Source organism: Panulirus ornatus, chromosome 73 (assembly GCF_036320965.1).
Source record: "Panulirus ornatus isolate Po-2019 chromosome 73, ASM3632096v1, whole genome shotgun sequence".
Lineage (NCBI taxonomy): Eukaryota > Metazoa > Arthropoda > Malacostraca > Decapoda > Palinuridae > Panulirus > Panulirus ornatus.
The window spans coordinates 14,741,122-14,760,744 of NC_092296.1; the positions used below are offsets into that span (position 1 = coordinate 14,741,122).

General features: G+C 40.8%; 1 protein-coding gene across 4 annotated transcripts in view; it reads left to right on the forward strand.

The window, feature by feature from the left end:
* Positions 1-19,623, forward strand: part of SpdS (Spermidine Synthase) — an 85,669-nt gene that overhangs the window by 31,637 nt on the left and 34,409 nt on the right. For 3 of the 4 annotated variants that reach the window (XM_071661296.1, XM_071661293.1, XM_071661295.1), the window contains exon 2: positions 16,337-16,472. In XM_071661296.1, coding sequence (XP_071517397.1) covers positions 16,342-16,472 — 131 coding nt within the window. In that variant the 5' untranslated portion in view covers positions 16,337-16,341. Of the gene's footprint in view, positions 1-13,766; positions 14,563-16,336; positions 16,473-19,623 lie in introns of those variants that run through there. The other variant, XM_071661294.1, reaches the window with a different exon arrangement.

Here is a 19,623-nt window from a genome sequence, read left to right on the forward strand (position 1 = left end):
ACGCGGGAGACAGCGACAAAGTATAATAAAAAAATAAATAATATATATATATATATATCCTTGGGGATAGGGGAGAAAGAATACTTCCCACGCATTCCTCACGTGTCATAGAAGGCGACTAAAGGGACGGGAGCTGGGGTCCAGAAACCCTCCCCTCCTTGTATTTTAACTTTCTAAACGGGGAAACAGAAGAAGGAGTCACGTGGGGAGTGCTCATCCTCCTCGAAGGCTTGGACTGGGGTGTCTAAATGTGTGTGGATGTAACCAAGATAAGAAAAAAGGAGAGATAGGTAGTATGTTTGAGGAAAGGAACCTGGATGTTTTGGCCCTGAGTGAAATGAAGCTCAAGGGTAAAGGGGAAGAGCAGTTTGGGAATGTCTTGGTAGTAAAGTCAGGGGTTAGTGAGAGGACAAGAGCAAGGGAAGGAGTAGCACTACTCCTGAAACAGGAGTTGTGGGAGTATGTTATAGAGTGTAAGAAAGTAAATTCTAGATTGATATGGGCAAAACTGAAAGTTGATAGAGAGAGATGGGTGATTATTGGTGCATATGCACCTGGGCATGAGAAGAAAGATCATGAGAGGCAAGTGTTTTGGGAGCAGCTGAATGAGTGTGTTAGTGGTTTTGATGCACAAGACCGGGTTATAGTGATGGGTGATTTGAATGCAAAGGTGAGTAATGTGGCAGTTGAGGGAATAATTGGTATACATGGGGTGTTCAGTGTTGTAAATGGAAATGAAGAGCTTGTAGATTTATGTGCTGAAAAAGCATTGGTGATTGGGAATACCTGGTTTAAAAAGCGAGATATACATAAGTATACGTATGTAAGTAGGAGAGATGGCCAGAGAGCATTATTGGATTACGTGTTAATTGATAGGCGCGCGAAAGAGAGATTTTTGGAAGTGAATGAGCTGAGAGGTGCAACTGAAGGGATGTCTGATCATTATCTTGTGGAGGTGAAGGTGAAGATTTGTAGGGGTTTTCAGAAAAGAAGAGAGAATGTTGGGGGTCCAGAGAGTAAGTGAGCTTGGGAAGGAGACTTGTGTGAGGAAGTACCAGGATAGACTGAATACAGAATGGAAAAAGGTGAGAACAAAGGAGGTAAGGGGAGTGGGGGAGGAATGGGATGTATTTAGGGAAGCAGTGATGGCTTGCGCAAAAGATGCTTTGGCTTGAGAAGCGTGGGAGGTGGGTTGATTAGAAAGGGTAGTGAGTGGTGGGATGAAGAAGTAAGATTATTAGTGAAAGAGAAGAGAGAGGCATTTGGATGATTTTTGCAGGGAAACAATGCAAATGAGTGGGAGATGTATAAAAGAAAGAGGCAGGAGGTCAAGAGAAAGGTGCAAGGGGTGAAAAAGAGGGCAAATGAGAGTTGGGTGAGAGAGTATCATTAAATTTTAGGGATAATAAAAAGATGTTCTGGAAGGAGGTAAATAAAGTGCGTAAGACAAGGGAGCAAATGGGAACTTCAGTGAAGGGGCTAATGGGGAGGTGATAACAAGTATTGGTGATGTGAGAAGGAGATGGAGTGAGTATTTTGAAGGTTTGTTGAATGTGTTTGGTGATAGAGTAGCAGATGTAGGGTTTTTTGGTCAAGGTGGTGTGCAAAGTGAGAGGGTTGGGGAGAGTGATTTGGTAAACAGAGAAGAGGTAGTAAAGGCTTTGCGGAAGATGAAAGCCGGCAAGGCAGCAGGTTTGGATGGTATTGCAGTGGAATTTATTAAAAAAGGGGGTGGCTGTATTGTTGACTGGTTGGTAAGGTTATTTAATGTATGTATGATTCATGGTGAGGTGCCTGAGGATTGGCGGAATGCGTGCATAGTGCCATTGTACAAAGGCAAAGGGGATAAGAGTGAGTGCTGAAATTACAGAGGTATAAGTTTGTTGAGTATTGCTGGTAAATTATATGGGAGGGTATTGATTGAGAGGGTGAAGGCATGTACAGAGCATCAGATTGGGGAGGAGCAGTGTTGTTTCAGAAGTGGTAGAGGATGTGTGGATCAGGTGTTTGCTTTGAGGAATGTATGTGCGAAATACTTAGAAAAGCAAATGGATTTGTATGTAGCATTTATGGATCTGGAGAAGGCATATGATAGAGTTGATAGAGATGCTCTGTGGAAGGTATTAAGAATATATGGTGTGGGAGGCAAGTTGTTAGAAGCAGTGAAAAGTTTTTATTGAGGATGTAAGGCATGTGTACGTGCAGGAAGAGAGGAAAGTGATTGGTTCTCAGTGAATGTAGGTTGTGGGAGGGGTGTGTGATGTCTCCATGGTTGTTTAATTTGTTTATGGATGGGGTTGTTAGGGAAGTGAATGCAAGAGTCTTGGAAAGAGGGGCAAGTATACAGTCTGTTCTGGATGAGAGAGCTTGGGAAGTGAGTCAGTTGTTGTTCGCTGATGATACAGCGCTGGTGGCTGATTCATGTGAGAAACTGCAGAAGCTGGTGACTGAGTTTGGTAAAGTGTGTGAAAGGAGAAAGTTGAGAGTAAATGTGAAGAGCAAGGTTATTAGGTACAGTAGGGTTGAGGGTCAAGTCAATTGGGAGGTAAGTTTGAATGGAGAAAAACTGGAGGAAGTAAAGTGTTTTAGATATCTGGGAGTGGATCTGGCAGCGGATGGAACCATGGAAGCGGAAATGAATCATAGGGTGGGGGGAGGGGTCGAAAACTCTGGGAGCCTTGAAGAATGTTTGGAAGTCGATAACATTATCTCGGAAAGCAAAAATGGGTATGTTTGAAGGAATAGTGGTTCCAACAATGTTGTATGGTTGCGAGGCGTGGGCTATGGATAGAGTTGTGCGCAGGAGGATGGATGTGCTGGAAATGAGATGTTTGAGGACAATATATGGTGTGAGGTGGTTTGATCGAGTAAGTAATGGAAGGGTAAGAGAGATGTGTGGAAATAAAAAGAGTGTGGTTGAAAGAGCAGAAGAGGGTGTTTTGAAATGGTTTGGTCACATGGAGAGGATGAGTGAGGAAAGATTGACCAAGAGGATATATGTGTTAGAGGTGGAGGGAACGAGGAGAAGTGGGAGACCAAATTGGAGGTGGAAAGATGGAGTGAAAAAGATTTTGATTGATTGGGGCCTGAACATGCAGGTGGGTGAAAGGCGTGCAAGGAATAGAGTGAATTGGAACGATGTGGTATACCGGGGTCGACATGCTGTCAATGGATTGAATCAGGACATGTGAAGCGTCTGGGGTAAACCATGGAAAGCTGTGTGGGGCCTGGATGTGGAAAGGGAGCTGTGGTTTCGGTGCATTATTACATGACAACTAGAGACTGAGTGTGAACGAATGGCGCCTTTGTTGTGTTTTCCTAGCGCTGCCTCGCACACATGAGGGGGGAGGGGGATGTTATTCCATGTGTGGCGAGGTGGCGATGGGAATAAATGAAGGCAGACAGTATGGATTATGTACATGTGTATATATGTATATGTCTGTTGCGTGTATATATATGTGTACATTGAGATGTATAGGTATGTATATTTGCATGTGTGGACGGGTATGTATATACATGTGTATGTGGGTGGGTTGGGCCATTCTTTCGTCTGTTTCCTTGCGCTACCTCGCTAACGCGGGAGACAGCGACAAAGGAAAATAAATATAAATAGATAAATAAATATATATATATATTCATTATTTATTTTTATTTTTCTTTGACGCTCTCTCCTGCGTTAGCGAGGTAGAGCAAGGAAACAGACGAACGAAAGGCTCAACCCACCCACATACATATGTATATACATACACGTCCACACACGCAAATATATATACCTATACATCTCAACGTATACATATATATACACACACAGACATATACATATATACACATGTACATAATTCATACTGTCTGCCTTTATTCATTCCCATCGCCACCTCCCCACACATGAATTACACCCCCCTACACCCCTCATGTGTGCGAGGTAGCGCTAGAAAAGACAACAAAGGCCCCATTCGTTCACACTCAGTCTCTAGCTGGCATGGAATAATGCACCGAAACCACAGCTCCCTTTCCACATCCAGGCCCCACAGAACTTTCCATGGTTTACCCCAGACGCTTCACATGCCTTGGTTCAATGCATTGACAGCACGTCGACCCCGGTATACCACATCATTCCAATTCACTATTCCTTGCACACCTTTCACCCTCCTGCATGTTCAGGCCCCAATTACTCAAAATCTTTTCACTCCATCTTTCCACCTCCCATTTGGTCTCCCACTTCTCCTCGTTCCCTCCACCTCTGACACATATATCCTCTTGGTCAATCTTTCCTCGCTCATTCTCTCCATGTGACCAAACCATTTCAAAACACCCTCTACTGCTCACTCAACCACACTCTTTTTATTACCACACATCTCTCTTACCCTTTCATTACTTACTCGATCAAACCACCTCACACCACATATTGTCCTCAAACATCTCATTTCCTGCACATCCACCCTCCTGCGCACAACTCTATCCATAGCCCACGCCTCGCAACCATACAACATTGTTGAAACCATTATTCCTTCAAACATACCCATTTTCACTTTCCGAGATAATGTTCTCGACTTCCACACATTCTTCAAGGCTCCCAGAATTTTCACCCCCTCCCCCACCCTATGATTCACTTCCGCTTCCATGGTTCCATCCGCTGCTAAATCCACTCCCAGATATCTAAAACACTTTACTTCCTCCAGTTTTTCTCCATTCAAACTTACCTCCCAATTGACTTGACCCTCAACCCTACTGTACCTATTAACCTTGCTCTTATTCACATTTACTTTTAAGTTTCTTCTTTAGCACACTTTACCAAACTCAGTCACCAGCTTCTGCAGTTACTCACATGAATCAGCCACCAGCGCTGTATCATCAGTGAACAACAACTGACTCGCTTCCCAAGCTCTCTCATCCACAACAGACTGCATACTTGCCCCTCTTTCCAAGACTCTTGCATTCACTTCCCTAACAACCCCATCCATAAACAAATTAAACAACCATGGAGACATCACACACCCCTGCCGCAAACCTACATTCGCTAAGAACCAATCACTTTCCTCTCTTCCTACATGGACACATGCCTTACATCTTCGATAAAAACTTTTCACTGCTTCTACTAACAACTTGCCTCCCACACCATATATTCTTAATACCTTCCACAGAGCATCTCTATCAACTCTATCATATGCCTTCTCCAGATCCATAAATGCTACATACAAATCTATTTGCTTTTCTAAATATTTCTCACATACATTCTTCAAAGCAAACACCTGATCCACACATCCTCTACCACTTCTGAAATCACACTGCTCTTCCCCAATCTGATGCTCTGTACATGCCTTCACCCTCTCAATCAATACCCTCCCATATAATTTGCCAGGAATACTCAACAAACTTATACCTCTATAATTTGAGCACTCGCCTTTGTCCCCTTTGCCTTTGTACAATGGCAGTATGCATGCATTTCGCTAATCCTCAGGCACCTCACCATGAATCATACATACATTAAATAACCTTACCAACCAGTCAAGAATACAGTCACCCCCTTTTTTAATAAATTCCACTACAATACCATCCAAACCTGCTGCCTTGCCGGCTTTAATCTTCCGCAACGCTTTTACTACCTCTTCTCTGTTTACCAAATCGTTTTCCCTAACCCTCTCACTTTGCACACCACCTCGACCAAAACACCCTATATCTGCCACTCTATCATCAAACACATTCAAAATATATGTCATGTAATAATGCACCGAAACCACAGCTCCCTTTACACATTCAGGCCCCACAGAACTTTCCATGGTTTACCCTAGACGCTTCACATGCTCTGGTTCAATCCATTGACAGCACGTCGACCCCAGTATACCACATTGTTCCAATTCACTCTATTCCTTGCATGCCTTTCACCCTCCTGCATGCTCAGGTCCCAATCACTTGAAATCTTTTTCACACCATCTTTCCACCTCCAATTTGGTCTCCCAGTTCTCCTCGTTCCCTCCACCTCTGACATATATATCCTCTTGGTCAATCTTTCCTCACTCATTCTCTCCATGTGACCAAACCATTTCAAAACACCCTCTTCTGCTCTCTCAACCACACTTTTTATTACTACACGTCTCTCTTACCCTATTATTACTTACTCGATCAAACCACTTCACACCACATATTGTCCTCAAACACCTCATTTCCAGCACATCCACCCTGCTCTGTACATCTCTATTTATAGCCCATGCCTCGCAACCATATAACATTGTTGTAACCACTATTCCTTCAAACATACCCATTTTTGCTTTCCAAGATAACGTTCTCGCCTGCCACACATTTTTCAACGCTCCCAGAACTTTCGCCCCTTCCCCCACCCTATGATTCACTTCTGCTTCCATGGTTCCATCCGCTGCGAAACCTGCTACCAGATATCTAAAACACTTCACTTTCTTCAGTTTTTCTCCATTCAAACTTACCTCCCAATTGACTTGTCCCTCAACCCTACTGTACCTAATAACCTTGCTCTTATTCACATTTACTCTCAGCTTTCTTCTTTCAAACACTTTACCAAACTCAGTCACCAGCTTCTGCAGTTTCTCACCCAAATCAGCCACCAGTGCTGTATCATCAGCGAGCAACAACTGACTTCCCAAGCTTTCTCATCCACAACAGGCTGCATACTTACCCGTCTTTCCAAAACTCTTTCATTCACCTCCCTAACAACCCCATCCATAAACAAATTAAACATCCATGGAGACATCACGCACCCCTGCCGCAGACCAACATTCACTGAGAGCCAGTCTTTTTCCTCTCTTCCTACTTGTACACATGCATTACATCCTCAATAAAAACTTTTCACTGCTTCTAACAACTTGCCTTGCACAACCATATATTCTTAATATCTTCCACAGAACATCTCCATCAACTCTATCATATGCCTTCTCCAGATCCATAAATGCTAGATACAAATCCATTTGTTTTTCTAAGTATTTCTCACATACATTGTTCAAAGCAAACACCTGATCCACACATCCTCAATCACTTCTGAAACCACACTGCTCTTCCCCAATCTGATGCTCCGTACATGCCTTCACCCCCTCAATCAATATATATCAAGATATATAGATAAATTTTTGAAGAAACCAAAGCATAATTTTGTATATATAGTGTTAGTTGTAGGCATCTCTTAAGGGAAGCAAATATATATAAAACCTCGTGCTAGACAGTGATGAATAATCTCCAGGTTCTAGTGTTTTGCAAATTCCACAAAATCAGTCTTTCAGTCCATTTACCTTCTTGAACCTTTTTAGATCATTTTGTTGTGCTTTTTTGTATGTATTTGTAATGCAAATAGTTCATATATGTCTTGAAACAAAAAAACAGCTTTACAATTTCACTGTCCTTGATCTAAGGAAGTTTTCAAACCAAATTTATTTTCTGCAAGCCTAGACAGAGCTGACACTTAGCTTCCAGTGTACAAGATCAAATATAATCACAAGTAAGGATCTTTAAAGTTAAATGACCATTTTGCTCTCGATTTGTTTGGTAACTCGTCTACTTCATGAACAGTATGTGGAATAACAAATGAATTATCGTCACATTCCAGTAAATTACCAACTAAGTTACACAGTATAATGGGTAAGAATATAATTACTTGTAATTACTTATTTGTAATGTATCTACTGATGTACCTGTATGGGAGGGAGTTTTACATTCATTTGGCACCATCTCTTGAACATTCTTTTTCATACAGCTTTTGAAATTTCTGTAAGCTCTCTGCATTAATCATGTCTTGTCATTTTAATTCATTCATCCATCGTTCCTGTATTGTAAAAGTACTTCCTCATATTTTTCAACAAGTTTCCTACTTAATTTCATGTTATGTCCTTTGTTTTTTTATCTCTGAATCTCATGAAGAACTGTTCACTGTCTGTGTTACTGATCTGTTTTTATAACATAAAGGTTGTGACCTGGTCACCCATCACTTTTCTCCTCCAGATTGGGCAAACTTAAACACTTGGCTTTCTAAATTTTGGCACCATCTTTGTTGCTCTCATGTTTAGATATAACCAAATTGAGTAGGAGGGAGAGATTGGATGTTTGTTTGAGGAAAGGAACCTGGATATTCTAGCTCAGATTAAAACAAAGCTTAAGGGCAAGGGGGGAAGAATGGTTTGGGGATGTGTTAAAGATAAAGTCAGGGGTTGGAGTGAGGGTGAGAGCCAAGGAAGGGGTAGTGCTTCTGCTGAAGCAGGAGTTGAGGGAATGTATGGAATAGTGTAATGAAATGAGATCCAGGCTCATGTGAATTAGAATTAGTGGATCATGAGAGATGGGTGATTATTAGTGCTTATTTACCTGGCCTCAAAAACAATGAAAAGAAGTATGTTTAAGTGTGTTAGCACTTTTCATGCAAGAGATCAGGTGTGAAAGTGAATGTTGTGATAGTTAAAGGTATAGTTGGAGAGCATGAGATATTTGGTAAGGTGAATAGAGGTGGTGATTAGCTTGTGGAGTTGTGTACTGAAAAAGGACTGGTGATTGGGAATAGCTGGTTCAAAAATAGGTACGTAAGTATACATGGGTAGGAAAGATGGTCAGCGGGATTGTTGGATTACATATTAATTGATGGGCATGCAGAAGGAAGGCTCTTAGATGTGAATGAACTAAGAGAGGCAGCAGATGGGATGGGTATCTGGTGGAGGCATACATGAAGAGTTCTTGAAATTTTCCAATGAGGAAGTGATATTAGTGAAAAGAGGATTGTAAAAGTAAGTTCAAATCCTGGTTAGTATTTGGTTCACAGTCAACTCATTAACTCATCCTCCCCTCGGGGTTACTCAATAGATTTTGAGCATTCAGGGCCTGAACATGTAGGAGGGTGAAAGGCATGCACAGAATAGACTGAATTGGAACAATGTGGTATACTGGGTCAATGTGCTGTAAATGGTCTGAAAGCATGTAAAGCATTTGGGGTAAACCATGGAAAGGTCTGTGGGGCTTAGATATGGATGAGGAGTTGTGGTTTCAGTGCATTACACATGACAGTTAGAGAATGGGTGTGAGTGGATGTGTCCTTTTTCCCTGTAGTTCCTGGTGCTAGGAAGACACAAAAAAGGCCACATTCGCTCACACTTTTCTCTGATGTCATGTGTAGTGCACCAAAACCACAGCTCCCTGTCCACATCCAGGCCCCACAGACCTATTCATGGCTTACCCCAGACCTTTCACATACCCTGGTTCAGTCCATTGACAGCACATAGACCCTAGTATACCAGAATGTTCCAATTCACTCTATTCCTTGCATGCCTCCTACTCTCCTGTATGTTCAGTGAGAGAGATTGTTCATGAAATGGCTTTGAATAAGACATTCAGTTGCCCATGCCATCTTATTGAATATTATAAAAGCAGGCTTTTGTGAAGAGATTGAGTGTGGAATGGCAAAAGGGGAGATTAAGTGATGCTAGGGTTATGGGTGAGGAATGTAAAATTTTTAGGGAAGCATTGCTAGCTTGTATGAGAGAAGTGCGTAGCATGTTGAGGGTGGGAAGTGGGCAGGTGATAAAGGATAGTGAGAGGTGGGATGACAAAATAAATTTGCAAGTGAAAGGGAAAATGCTGGAGTATGGACAGTATTTACAGCAAAGGAATGTAAGTGATTGGGAAATCTTTAAAGTGGCAGAATGTCAGTAGGAAGGTGCAGAGGCTGTAAAAAGAGGGCAAATGGAAGTTGGGTTGAGCCAATATCAGCTAACAAAGAAGACAAAGGTGAGAGGGAGAAAGGTGATTGCTTAAATTACAGAGACATAAGATTGTTGAGTGTACCTGATAAGTTGAATGAAAAAAATAATGATTGAAAGGGTGGTGGTATATTCATAGCATTACATTTGCTTGGTGCAGTGTAGTTTCAGAATTGATAGAGGATGTGTGGATCAGGTGTTTGCTTTGTAGAATATGTGGGAGAAATACTTTGAGAAAAGGAAGGCTTTGTTTGTGGCATTTATGAATTTAGAGAAAGCATAAAGTAGGACTGTTTGAGATGCTTTGTATAAGTTGTTACAATTGTATGGTATGGGAAGAAAGCTATTAGAAGTAGGTAGGAGTTTATATAAGGAGAGTAAGGTGTTTGTGCAAGTAGGTAAAGAGGAGGGTGAGTGGTTCCAGGTGAAGGTGGGTCTGCAGCATGGATGTGTGATGTCACTCGCTGTCTTAATTTGTTTATGTATGTGATGGTGAGAAGGTGAATGCAAGGTCGTGGAGAGATGGGTAGGTATGTAGTCTATTGGGGGTGAGGGGACCTGGGAATAGTCAGTTTGCTGATGACAAGGCACTAGTGGAATATTTGAATAAGAAACTGTACAAAGTAGGTGTTTGAGTTTGGGAGAGTTTGTGAAATGAGAAAGTTGAAAGCAAATGTGAATGAGAAGGTTAAGTTTAGCAGTGCATAGAAAGTGTTTAGCTGGGATGTAAGTTTAAGTGGAAAAAATTGGAGGAAGGGAAATGTTTCAGGTACAAGGGAATTGAACCTAGAAATGGAAGTGAGTCACAGGATGGTGAGGGTGCAAAGGTTCTTGGAGCATTGATGAATGTGTAGAAAGAAAGGTCACTAACTAGGGGGGCAAAAATGGTTAAGTTTGGAGGTATAGTAGTCCCAACGATGTTGTATGGATGCAAAGCTTGAGCTATAGATGAGATTGTATGAAAGAGGAAAGATGTGTTGGAAATGAAATGTTAAAGGACATTAAGTGATGTAAGGAGGTTTGATTAAATGATTAATGATAGGGTAAGAGAGAGGTGTGATAATATGAAGAGTACTGAGAGAGCTGAAGAGGGTGTGCAATTTAACATTGAACATTTTTCTTCAGAGAAAGGATGATGGTAATAACTCAGCATTGATGCAAATATGAAAAAATTGCCTCCAACTTTTAAGTACAACTAGTTTACTAAAATCATTATTAGTTTAGTAAATATTTTTTTTGGTAATTCTTATACTCATTAAAATTTGATGTTGAATGATGCTGAATTTATTTCATACTTTTAACAACTCTAACTTTACATTAGAATCTTTTGTTGAGGTATAACCTCACATAAAAGCATTTATGAAGAGCAGTTATTCATAACAAGATCCACAAGGAAAAGGTGAAAAAGAAACCACCAGAGAACAAATGTTGGGAGATGTTACGGGAAGCTGTTGAAAACTAAGACCAGAGGTAAACACAACTAGAAGAGTAAAATTAGAGGAACTGGGGAATCAATTCAAGGATCACAAAGTGTGTTATGAGATGAGAGAGGAACTAAAAGAATAAATAATTAGTAAAAGTGCATGAACACAGATTTGCATTGGATGAGATACATAACCAAAGGAAAGAAAGCAGAAGGATGAAAGAACAAGAAAAGTCAGAAGGTGCTATTCTAGGTATCTTCGAAAATGTTGAATTGTCGGAATTACAAAAACAGTTCTGGAATGGCAAGGAGAGAAGAAGCAGTTTCTGGTGCTGCTCAGTAGACTGAACATGATGGCTGATGCAGAGGGACAGGAACTTGGGGACATTATAACAGAGGATCCCAGGAGATTGGACAAAGCAGCAGACAATATCATGTACTGTTAGAGACAGAGCAATCAGGATAATTAAGGATCCAGTGGAACATAAGTTTAAAGAAGTGTAGAGCATACAGGATCAGTGCTGCTTAGCCAAAAAGGAGATTATAGAGAAAGTCAATAACAGGGACTGATGAAATAAAACCATTGGACTTAGCCACAAAGTGATTAACAAACCAGAAGGTTGACAGACAAAATTATTTCGTAAGTATTGGACTGGACAATATCAAACTAGAGAGGAAAAAAGAAGAAATGTTCATTAAAAGATAACTGGAGTTTGTTCAATTTCCACTTGGAATCTTAGAATGAATGGTAAAAGAAATTGGTCATTGTGATAAAGACATGAGAGGATGACCAATTCTAGGAGTTCCAGCATTGTTGTGTGGGTGCAAATTGTGAGTCCTAAATCCTATGGAACAGGAGGGTGGATGAGTTGGAAAAGAAGGGCTTGAAGACAACATGAAGTGTTAGGAGGTTTGATTATGTAAGGAACTATGGTGTGATAGATGTGTTAGAATGCTGAGTATGACTGATATAGCTGAACATGGTGTATTGGACATTCAGCATGGTTGCTGTTTTTTGCTCTTTTCACCTTGTCTGCAATTGGCTTGCTTGTGCCCAGTCCACAAACTCACACCTTTTTCATCTTTAGCACACATTACTCACACAACTCTCTACTTTCCACTTTAGGTTTTCCTTTCTCTTTAACTAAGATACAAAGTACAGTTTATATAGATTCTCCAGTAACATATTGGAATGGTACCATTTGTCATGGTGGGCTGGTTGGCTCCTCGGCCCCCTTGACTGGATCTTACTCCACTCTTCTCGACATAACTCTCTGACTAGGTTCTTTTTTTGTTTCTGCAACCTTTGTGCTCTCACATTTAACATTCCCATAGTAAAACACCTCTCCACTCTCCCCTGATCCTTCTGAAACCCACTGTTCAAAGCTGTATCCCCTTTACACTCTCAGATTTCTTATTTATTTATTTATTTATTTTGCTTTGTCACTGTCTCCTGCATTTGCGAGGTAGCACAAGGAAACAGACGAAAGAAATGGCCCAACCCACCCCCATACACATGTATATACACACACGTCCACACATGCAAATATACATACCTATACATCTCAATGTACAAATATATATACACACACAGACACATACATATATACCCATGCACACAATTCACACTGTCTGCCTTTATTCATTCCCATCGCCACCTCGCCACACATGGAATACCATCCCCCTCCCCCCTCATGTGTGCGGGGTAGCGCTAGGAAAAGACAACAAAGGCCCCATTCGTTCACACTCAGTCTCTAGCTGTCATGCAATAATGCCCAAAACCACAGCTCCCTTTCCACATCCAGGCCCCACACAGCTTTCCATGGTTTACCTCAGACGCTTCACATGCCCTGATTCAATCCACTGACAGCACGTCAACCCCGGTATACCACATTGATCCAATTCACTCTATTCCTTGCCCGCCTTTCACCCTCCTGCATGTTCAGGCCCCGATCACACAAAATCTTTTTCACTCCATCTTTCCATCTCCAATTTGGTCTCCCACTTCTCCTCGTTCCCTCCACCTCCGACACATATATCCTCTTGGTCAATCTTTCCTCACTCATTCTCTCCATGTGCCCAAACCATTTCAAAACACCCTCTTCTGCTCTCTCAACCACGCTCTTTTTATTTCCACACATCTCTATCACCCTTACATTACTTACTCGATCAAACCACCTCACACCACACATTGTCCTCAAACATCTCATTTCCAGCACATCCATCCTCCTGCGCACAACTCTATCCATAGCCCACGCCTCGCAACCATACAACATTGTTGGAACCACTATTCCTTCAAACATACCCATTTTTGCTTTCCGAGATAATGTTCTCGACTTCCAAACATTCCTCAAGGCTCCCAGGATTTTCGCCCCCTCCCCCACCCTATGATTCACTTCTGCTTCCATGGTTCCATCCGCTGCCAGATCCACTCCCAGATATCTAAAACACTTTACTTCCTCCAGTTTTTCTCCATTCAAACTTACCTCCCAATTGACTTGACCCTCAACCCTACTGTACCTAATAACCTTGCTCTTATTCACATTTACTCTTAACTTTCTTCTTCACACACTTTACCAAACTCAGTCACCAGCTTCTGCAGTTTCTCACATGAATCAGCCACCAGCGCTGTATCATCAGCAAACAACAACTGACTCACTTCCCAAGCTCTCTCATCCACAACAGACTTCATACTTGCCGCTCTTTCCAAAACTCTTTCATTCACCTCCCTAACAACCCCATCCATAAACAAATTAAACAACCATGGAGACATCACACACCCCTGCCACAAACCTGCATTCACTGAGAACCAATCACTTTCCTCTCTTCCTACATGTACACATGCCTTACATCCTCGATAAAAACTTTTCACTGCTTCTACTAACAACTTGCCACCCACACCATATATTCTTAATACCTTCCACAGAGCATCTCTATCAACTCTATCATATGCCTTCTCCAGATCCATAAATGCTACATACAAATCCATTTGCTTTTCTAAGTATTTCTCACGTACATTCTTCAAAGCAAACACCTGATCCACACATCCTCTACCACTTCTGAAACCAGATTTCTAACTGTAATTTTAAAGTTTACTATTGTTTCTGCTCCAAGTATGGGTTTATGCTTCTTGTAATACAAAAACTCCCAGAGCTCATCTCATGGACCTTGAGTCTCTTAACATTGATTAATCTGGTTCAAAATCTCTCCCCCTCTATAATTTAGCATTTATGTTTTGCATATTTCTCTTTAAAGTATGTACAAATTTTTCTAATGTTTGACTCCCTGCAGTAGAGTATTGTTTTGTACTTATCTACATGCTGAAATCCTTAGTGCAGGGGATTTCATTGTAAACTACAAGGACTTGTAACGCTCTGCCAGGAATGATCCCAGTAGAGCCGAGGCTTTTTGTTTTTCCTCTTGGACAGTCTGGAACAGGTAATCAAAAATGTAGCACTAGTTCCTAACTGCCTGTACACATTTTCAACAAATTTGATCCTTTTTTGTGCTTCAGAGCTTTCTTCCCATAGATAACTCATTTGCTATCCCATTAGGGGCCTTCAACCGCATCCTTATTTTTGTATCTTCTAATTGGGCACCACCTTTCTCTATCCCCCTTCAAAATGCCAAAATTATCATTTCAGAGTGCTCAGCAGTCATTTCTACATGACCTCATTAGTGATTTTCTCCTTTGAGACTGGCATTGCTTTATTGGCTTGGCTGCCTTATGTTTTGCTAGTTGAGGTTATCTTGGCTGGGATGGAGTCATACATCTCATTTTGTAACTCTTTCTCCCTGCAGTCATGGTTTGATCACTCTATCTCTGATACGTATTGCATCAGGGATAGAGCATATCAAGTCATAGAGCTCTTTTCTTCCCCAGAAACCATGTGTTTTTATTTCTGACTGGCATCACTACAAAGCTTTTCTTTAAAATGTCAAGTACACTTTCATAAAAAGAAAGTGTGCCAACATGACTTCTTCCTATTCTCACAAATCTTCCTGGTTCTTAACCAAAACCTCAATAATTTGTGTGATTAGATCTTTCTAACCTGATTATGGCTGACTTTCCAGCAGATAAAGACATTCTTTTTAATACCTTATCATCCTCTAATTCAACTTTAGGCAATTGTGCTCCTAATCATTGTGATCCATCTCTTGCTTGAACCTACACCATCACATGTATTTTCTTTGTGCAGGGTCTCCTAAGTACCCTCCCTGCTACAGGTTTACTAGGTGATGACCCAGAGTGGCATACCTCCCCATGTCCTAAAGGAGTGTATCTCTGAACTAACTGTGATCCTTGCTTGCCCATTTTGCTTTGTTTTAAAGACCCAGACCTTTCCTTCTTAGAAGCATGCCTTAAAATCTGAACATATGTTTGATGACATCTCAGCGTAATTACCTCATGCAAGTCCATATTTGTTGAGTGTATATAGTCCTCTTTATATACTAATATTCTGTATATAATGAGATGCAATGTAATAATAGAATTAAAAGAAAAGGAGATATAAGAGAGAGCATGGAAAAAAATGAAGAAAATAAAAGAAGAGTCATTGGGTCCCTTAACAGAATAAGGAAGGGTAGAGATGTAAATATGGAAGTGAAGAGAGGATTGTGGGACAGCATAGTCCTCCCAACCCTAACCTATGCAGCTGAAACATGGACATGGACTGAGTCACAGGTCAAGAATCCAGCTGTGGAAATGAGCTATTTGAGAAGAGCGTTAGGTGTGACTAGGTGGAATTACGAAAGAAATGAAAGGGCGCATGAGAGATGTGTTATGACAGGCAATGCAAAGAGAGTGAATTGTGGAGTGGTAGATTGGGCAAAACTTAATACTTTGAGGTGGTTTGGGCTTGTGGAAAGAATGCAAAACTGGGAGTTTATGAGAGTGTATGATGATACAATTAAAAGGGGTTGATGTGAGTGGAAGATCACCTGTGACATGGGCAAATAGGGTGAGGGAGAGAAATAGTGGAAGAATGTGTGGAATGATGGAAGCTCCTGGAGGGAATGGGCATCAGAGGTATAGATAGGTTGAGGTTTATCTTTACAGAATCATCTAAGTCTTGATATGTCTGCCCATTATATGCTAATTAAGCATTTTGTTTTCTATAGCCAGTCATTTCAAACAATGCACTACATTTACTTTACCCCTTGACATATTTTTGTATTTATGTAGTTGTTGATAAACAAGTTCTTTTTGTAGGAAAGATGGACCAGAACCTTAAAGGATGGTATACAGAGAGGTCACCCATGTGGCCAGGCCAGGCATTCTCTCTCCAAGTCGAGAAGGTTCTGCATGAAAAACAAAGCCAGTTCCAAAATATCAAAATCTTTGAAAGGTGTGAAACAGATTTTGTTTTATTAGGAAATAAGATAAAAGATATCTTCACTAATATGAGATTTCAGTTGTCTTTCAAATTTAATATTACTAGCTCTATAGTATTTGCTAAATTATTCTATTTGATACTCATAACTTATAAAGCAATTTTATATAATGTCATGTCAGTCAGCCATTTTGTAATGACAGCTATTGTGCATCAAACTGTTGGTGGTTATGCAAGTAAGACATTAGTAAAAAGCTAATTTGTTTTATGCTGAAGTTCAAATAAAGTTATTTAATGTGGACTACTGTCATAGTCATTCAGTAGATGGTGGTGATATAAAGTGTCATTGCTTTGGACTTCACTGGTTTTAAGATATGAGTAAAGAAAAAATATGAAGAACTGAGTGTTGAACAACCTCATCTACAGCTTTTAATGTTTTTATTTTCTAATGAGACCATAGTAGCTGTCAAACTAAACTTTTTTTTTTTTTCACTCAATGTAAAATGTATTTCCATGCACAAAAAATATTATCAGTTCACATTTGCAACCACATTTTAGGATGAAATATGCTCATGATATATAGCAAATAGGACTCATACCCAAATCCTTAACATCCTAAATTGATCTTTCTCCAGTTAGTTTTCTGCAAGAGTGGATTTGTGTGAAAATATATTAAAAGCTCCTGCTGTAATTTCTTGCCAAGCTGAGAGAAAATTATTAAAAGATGATGCTGTAACTTATTGCTAAGCGTTATCATCAAGTGCCATACATGTATGAAATCAAAGTACAAAGAGTGCAAAGATGGATGAAGCACTTTGTTGACAGTGTTGGCATTGACATTCTTACCCAGAAGAAATGACTTGGATGACCTTGTATCACTTTCTAGTGCACTCTGAAGATTATCCAATGTCAAGTAGACAAGAATCCACATATTTCAGCACACAGTTTACGGAAGACAAGCTTAAGCTAATTGGTTATGTGTATGTATGTACTTTTCATAGCCTGCTTCATGATGACTTGAAATTTAAGAGATGTTTGCCTTGGAAAAAAGCACTTCTGAAAGAATGCCAGCACAAGAACAGACTCACTTTTGCCAAGAATTATTTGTAATAGGACAATGAAAAGTGGAAGAAAGTCAAGTGGTCTGGTGAGGCCACATTTGATTTTACTGGCAGCTGTAGAGGCATGGTGTACTGAAGGGCAGGTAGTGACCCATACGATCCTAAGTGTATTCAAGCAGCTGCAAAATTTTCAGACTCATTAATGGCTTTGGGTCTTTTGGGTATAATGGTGTTGTAGGTCTTGTGTTTTTACCTTGAAATGTGACTATGAATCAGAATTGATACCTGGAGCTGTTGTGTGATGAATTACTTGACTGGTTTGAGAAGATTGGTCATGATATTTTTATGCAAGATGGTGTAGCATGCCACATTGCTGAATTAATATGTGATTAGTTTCCATTTTGTGGTGTGACATACATTCAGGACTGGCCAGGTAACTCACTGACTTTAATCCTATTGAGAATTTGTGGTTGATTATAAAATCACAGTTGTGTAGGCAGGATACATCCAGCGTTCCTAAGCTCCAGGCCACCATCCAAGATATTTAGGACAACCTTGACCGTACATATCCTCAGCATCTTGCAGCATCTGTTCCCAAGCGCCTTAGGAAAGTAGTGATGGCTTGCGCAGAAGATGCATGTGGCATGAGAAAGGTGGGGGTTGACAAATCAGAAAAGGTAGTGAGGTAGGATGAAGAAGTAAGGTTGTTAGTGAAAGAGAAAAGAGAGACGTTTGGATGATACTTGCAGGGAATTAGTGCAAATGACTGGGAGATGTATAAAAGAAAGCAGCAGGAAGTTAAGAGAAAGTTAAGAGAAGTTAAGAGATGAAAAAGAGAGCTAATGAGAGTTGGGGTTAGAGAGCATCATTTAATTTTCTTGAGAATAAAAAGATGTTTTGGAAGGAGGTAAATATCATGCGTAAGACAAGTGAACAAATGGGAATATCAGTGAAGGGGGCAAGTCGGGAGGTAATAACAAGTAGTAATGAAGTGAGAAGGAGATGGAGAGAGTATTTTGAAAGTGTGTTTGATGATAGTGGCAGATATAGGGTGTTTTGGTCAGGGTGGTGTGTGACATGAGAGGGTCAGGGAGAATGGTTTGGTAAAGAGAGAAGAGGTAGTAAAAGCTTTGTGAAAGGAAATCTGGCATGGTGGTGGGTTTGGATGGTATTGCAGTGGAATTTATTAAAAAGGGGGTGACTTTTGTTGATTGGTTGGTAAGGATATTCACTGTATGTATGGATCATGGTGAGGTGCCTGAGGATTGGCAGAATGCATACATACTGCCATTGTACAAAGGCAAAGGAGATAAAGGTGAGTGTTCAAATTACAGAGGTAAAAGTTTGTTGAGTATTCCTGGGAAATTATTTAGGAAGGTATTGATTGAGAGGTTGAGGGTGTGTACAGAGCATCAGATTGTGGAAGAGCAGTGTGGTTTCAGAAGTGGTAGAGGATGTATGGATCATGTGTTTGCTTAGAAGAATTTTTTTTTTTTTTTATACTTTGTCGCTGTCTCCCGCGTTTGCGAGGTAGCGCAAGGAAACAGACGAAAGAAATGGCCCAACCCCCCCCCCCATACACATGTATATACATACGTCCACACACGCAAATATACATACCTACACAGCTTTCCATGGTTTACCCCAGACGCTTCACATGCCTTGATTCAATCCACTGACAGCACGTCAACCCCGGTATACCACATCGCTCCAATTCACTCTATTCCTTGCCCTCCTTTCACCCTCCTGCATGTTCAGGCCCCGATCACACAAAATCTTTTTCACTCCATCTTTCCACCTCCAATTTGGTCTCCCTCTTCTCCTCGTTCCCTCCACCTCCGACACATATATCCTCTTGGTCAATCTTTCCTCACTCATTCTCTCCATGTGCCCAAACCACTTCAAAACACCCTCTTCTGCTCTCTCAACCACGCTCTTTTTGTTTCCACACATCTCTCTTACCCTTACGTTACTCACTTCGATCAAACCACCTCACACCACACATTGTCCTCAAACATCTCATTTCCAGCACATCCATCCTCCTGCGCACAACTCTATCCATAGCCCACGCCTCGCAACCATACAACATTGTTGGAACCACTATT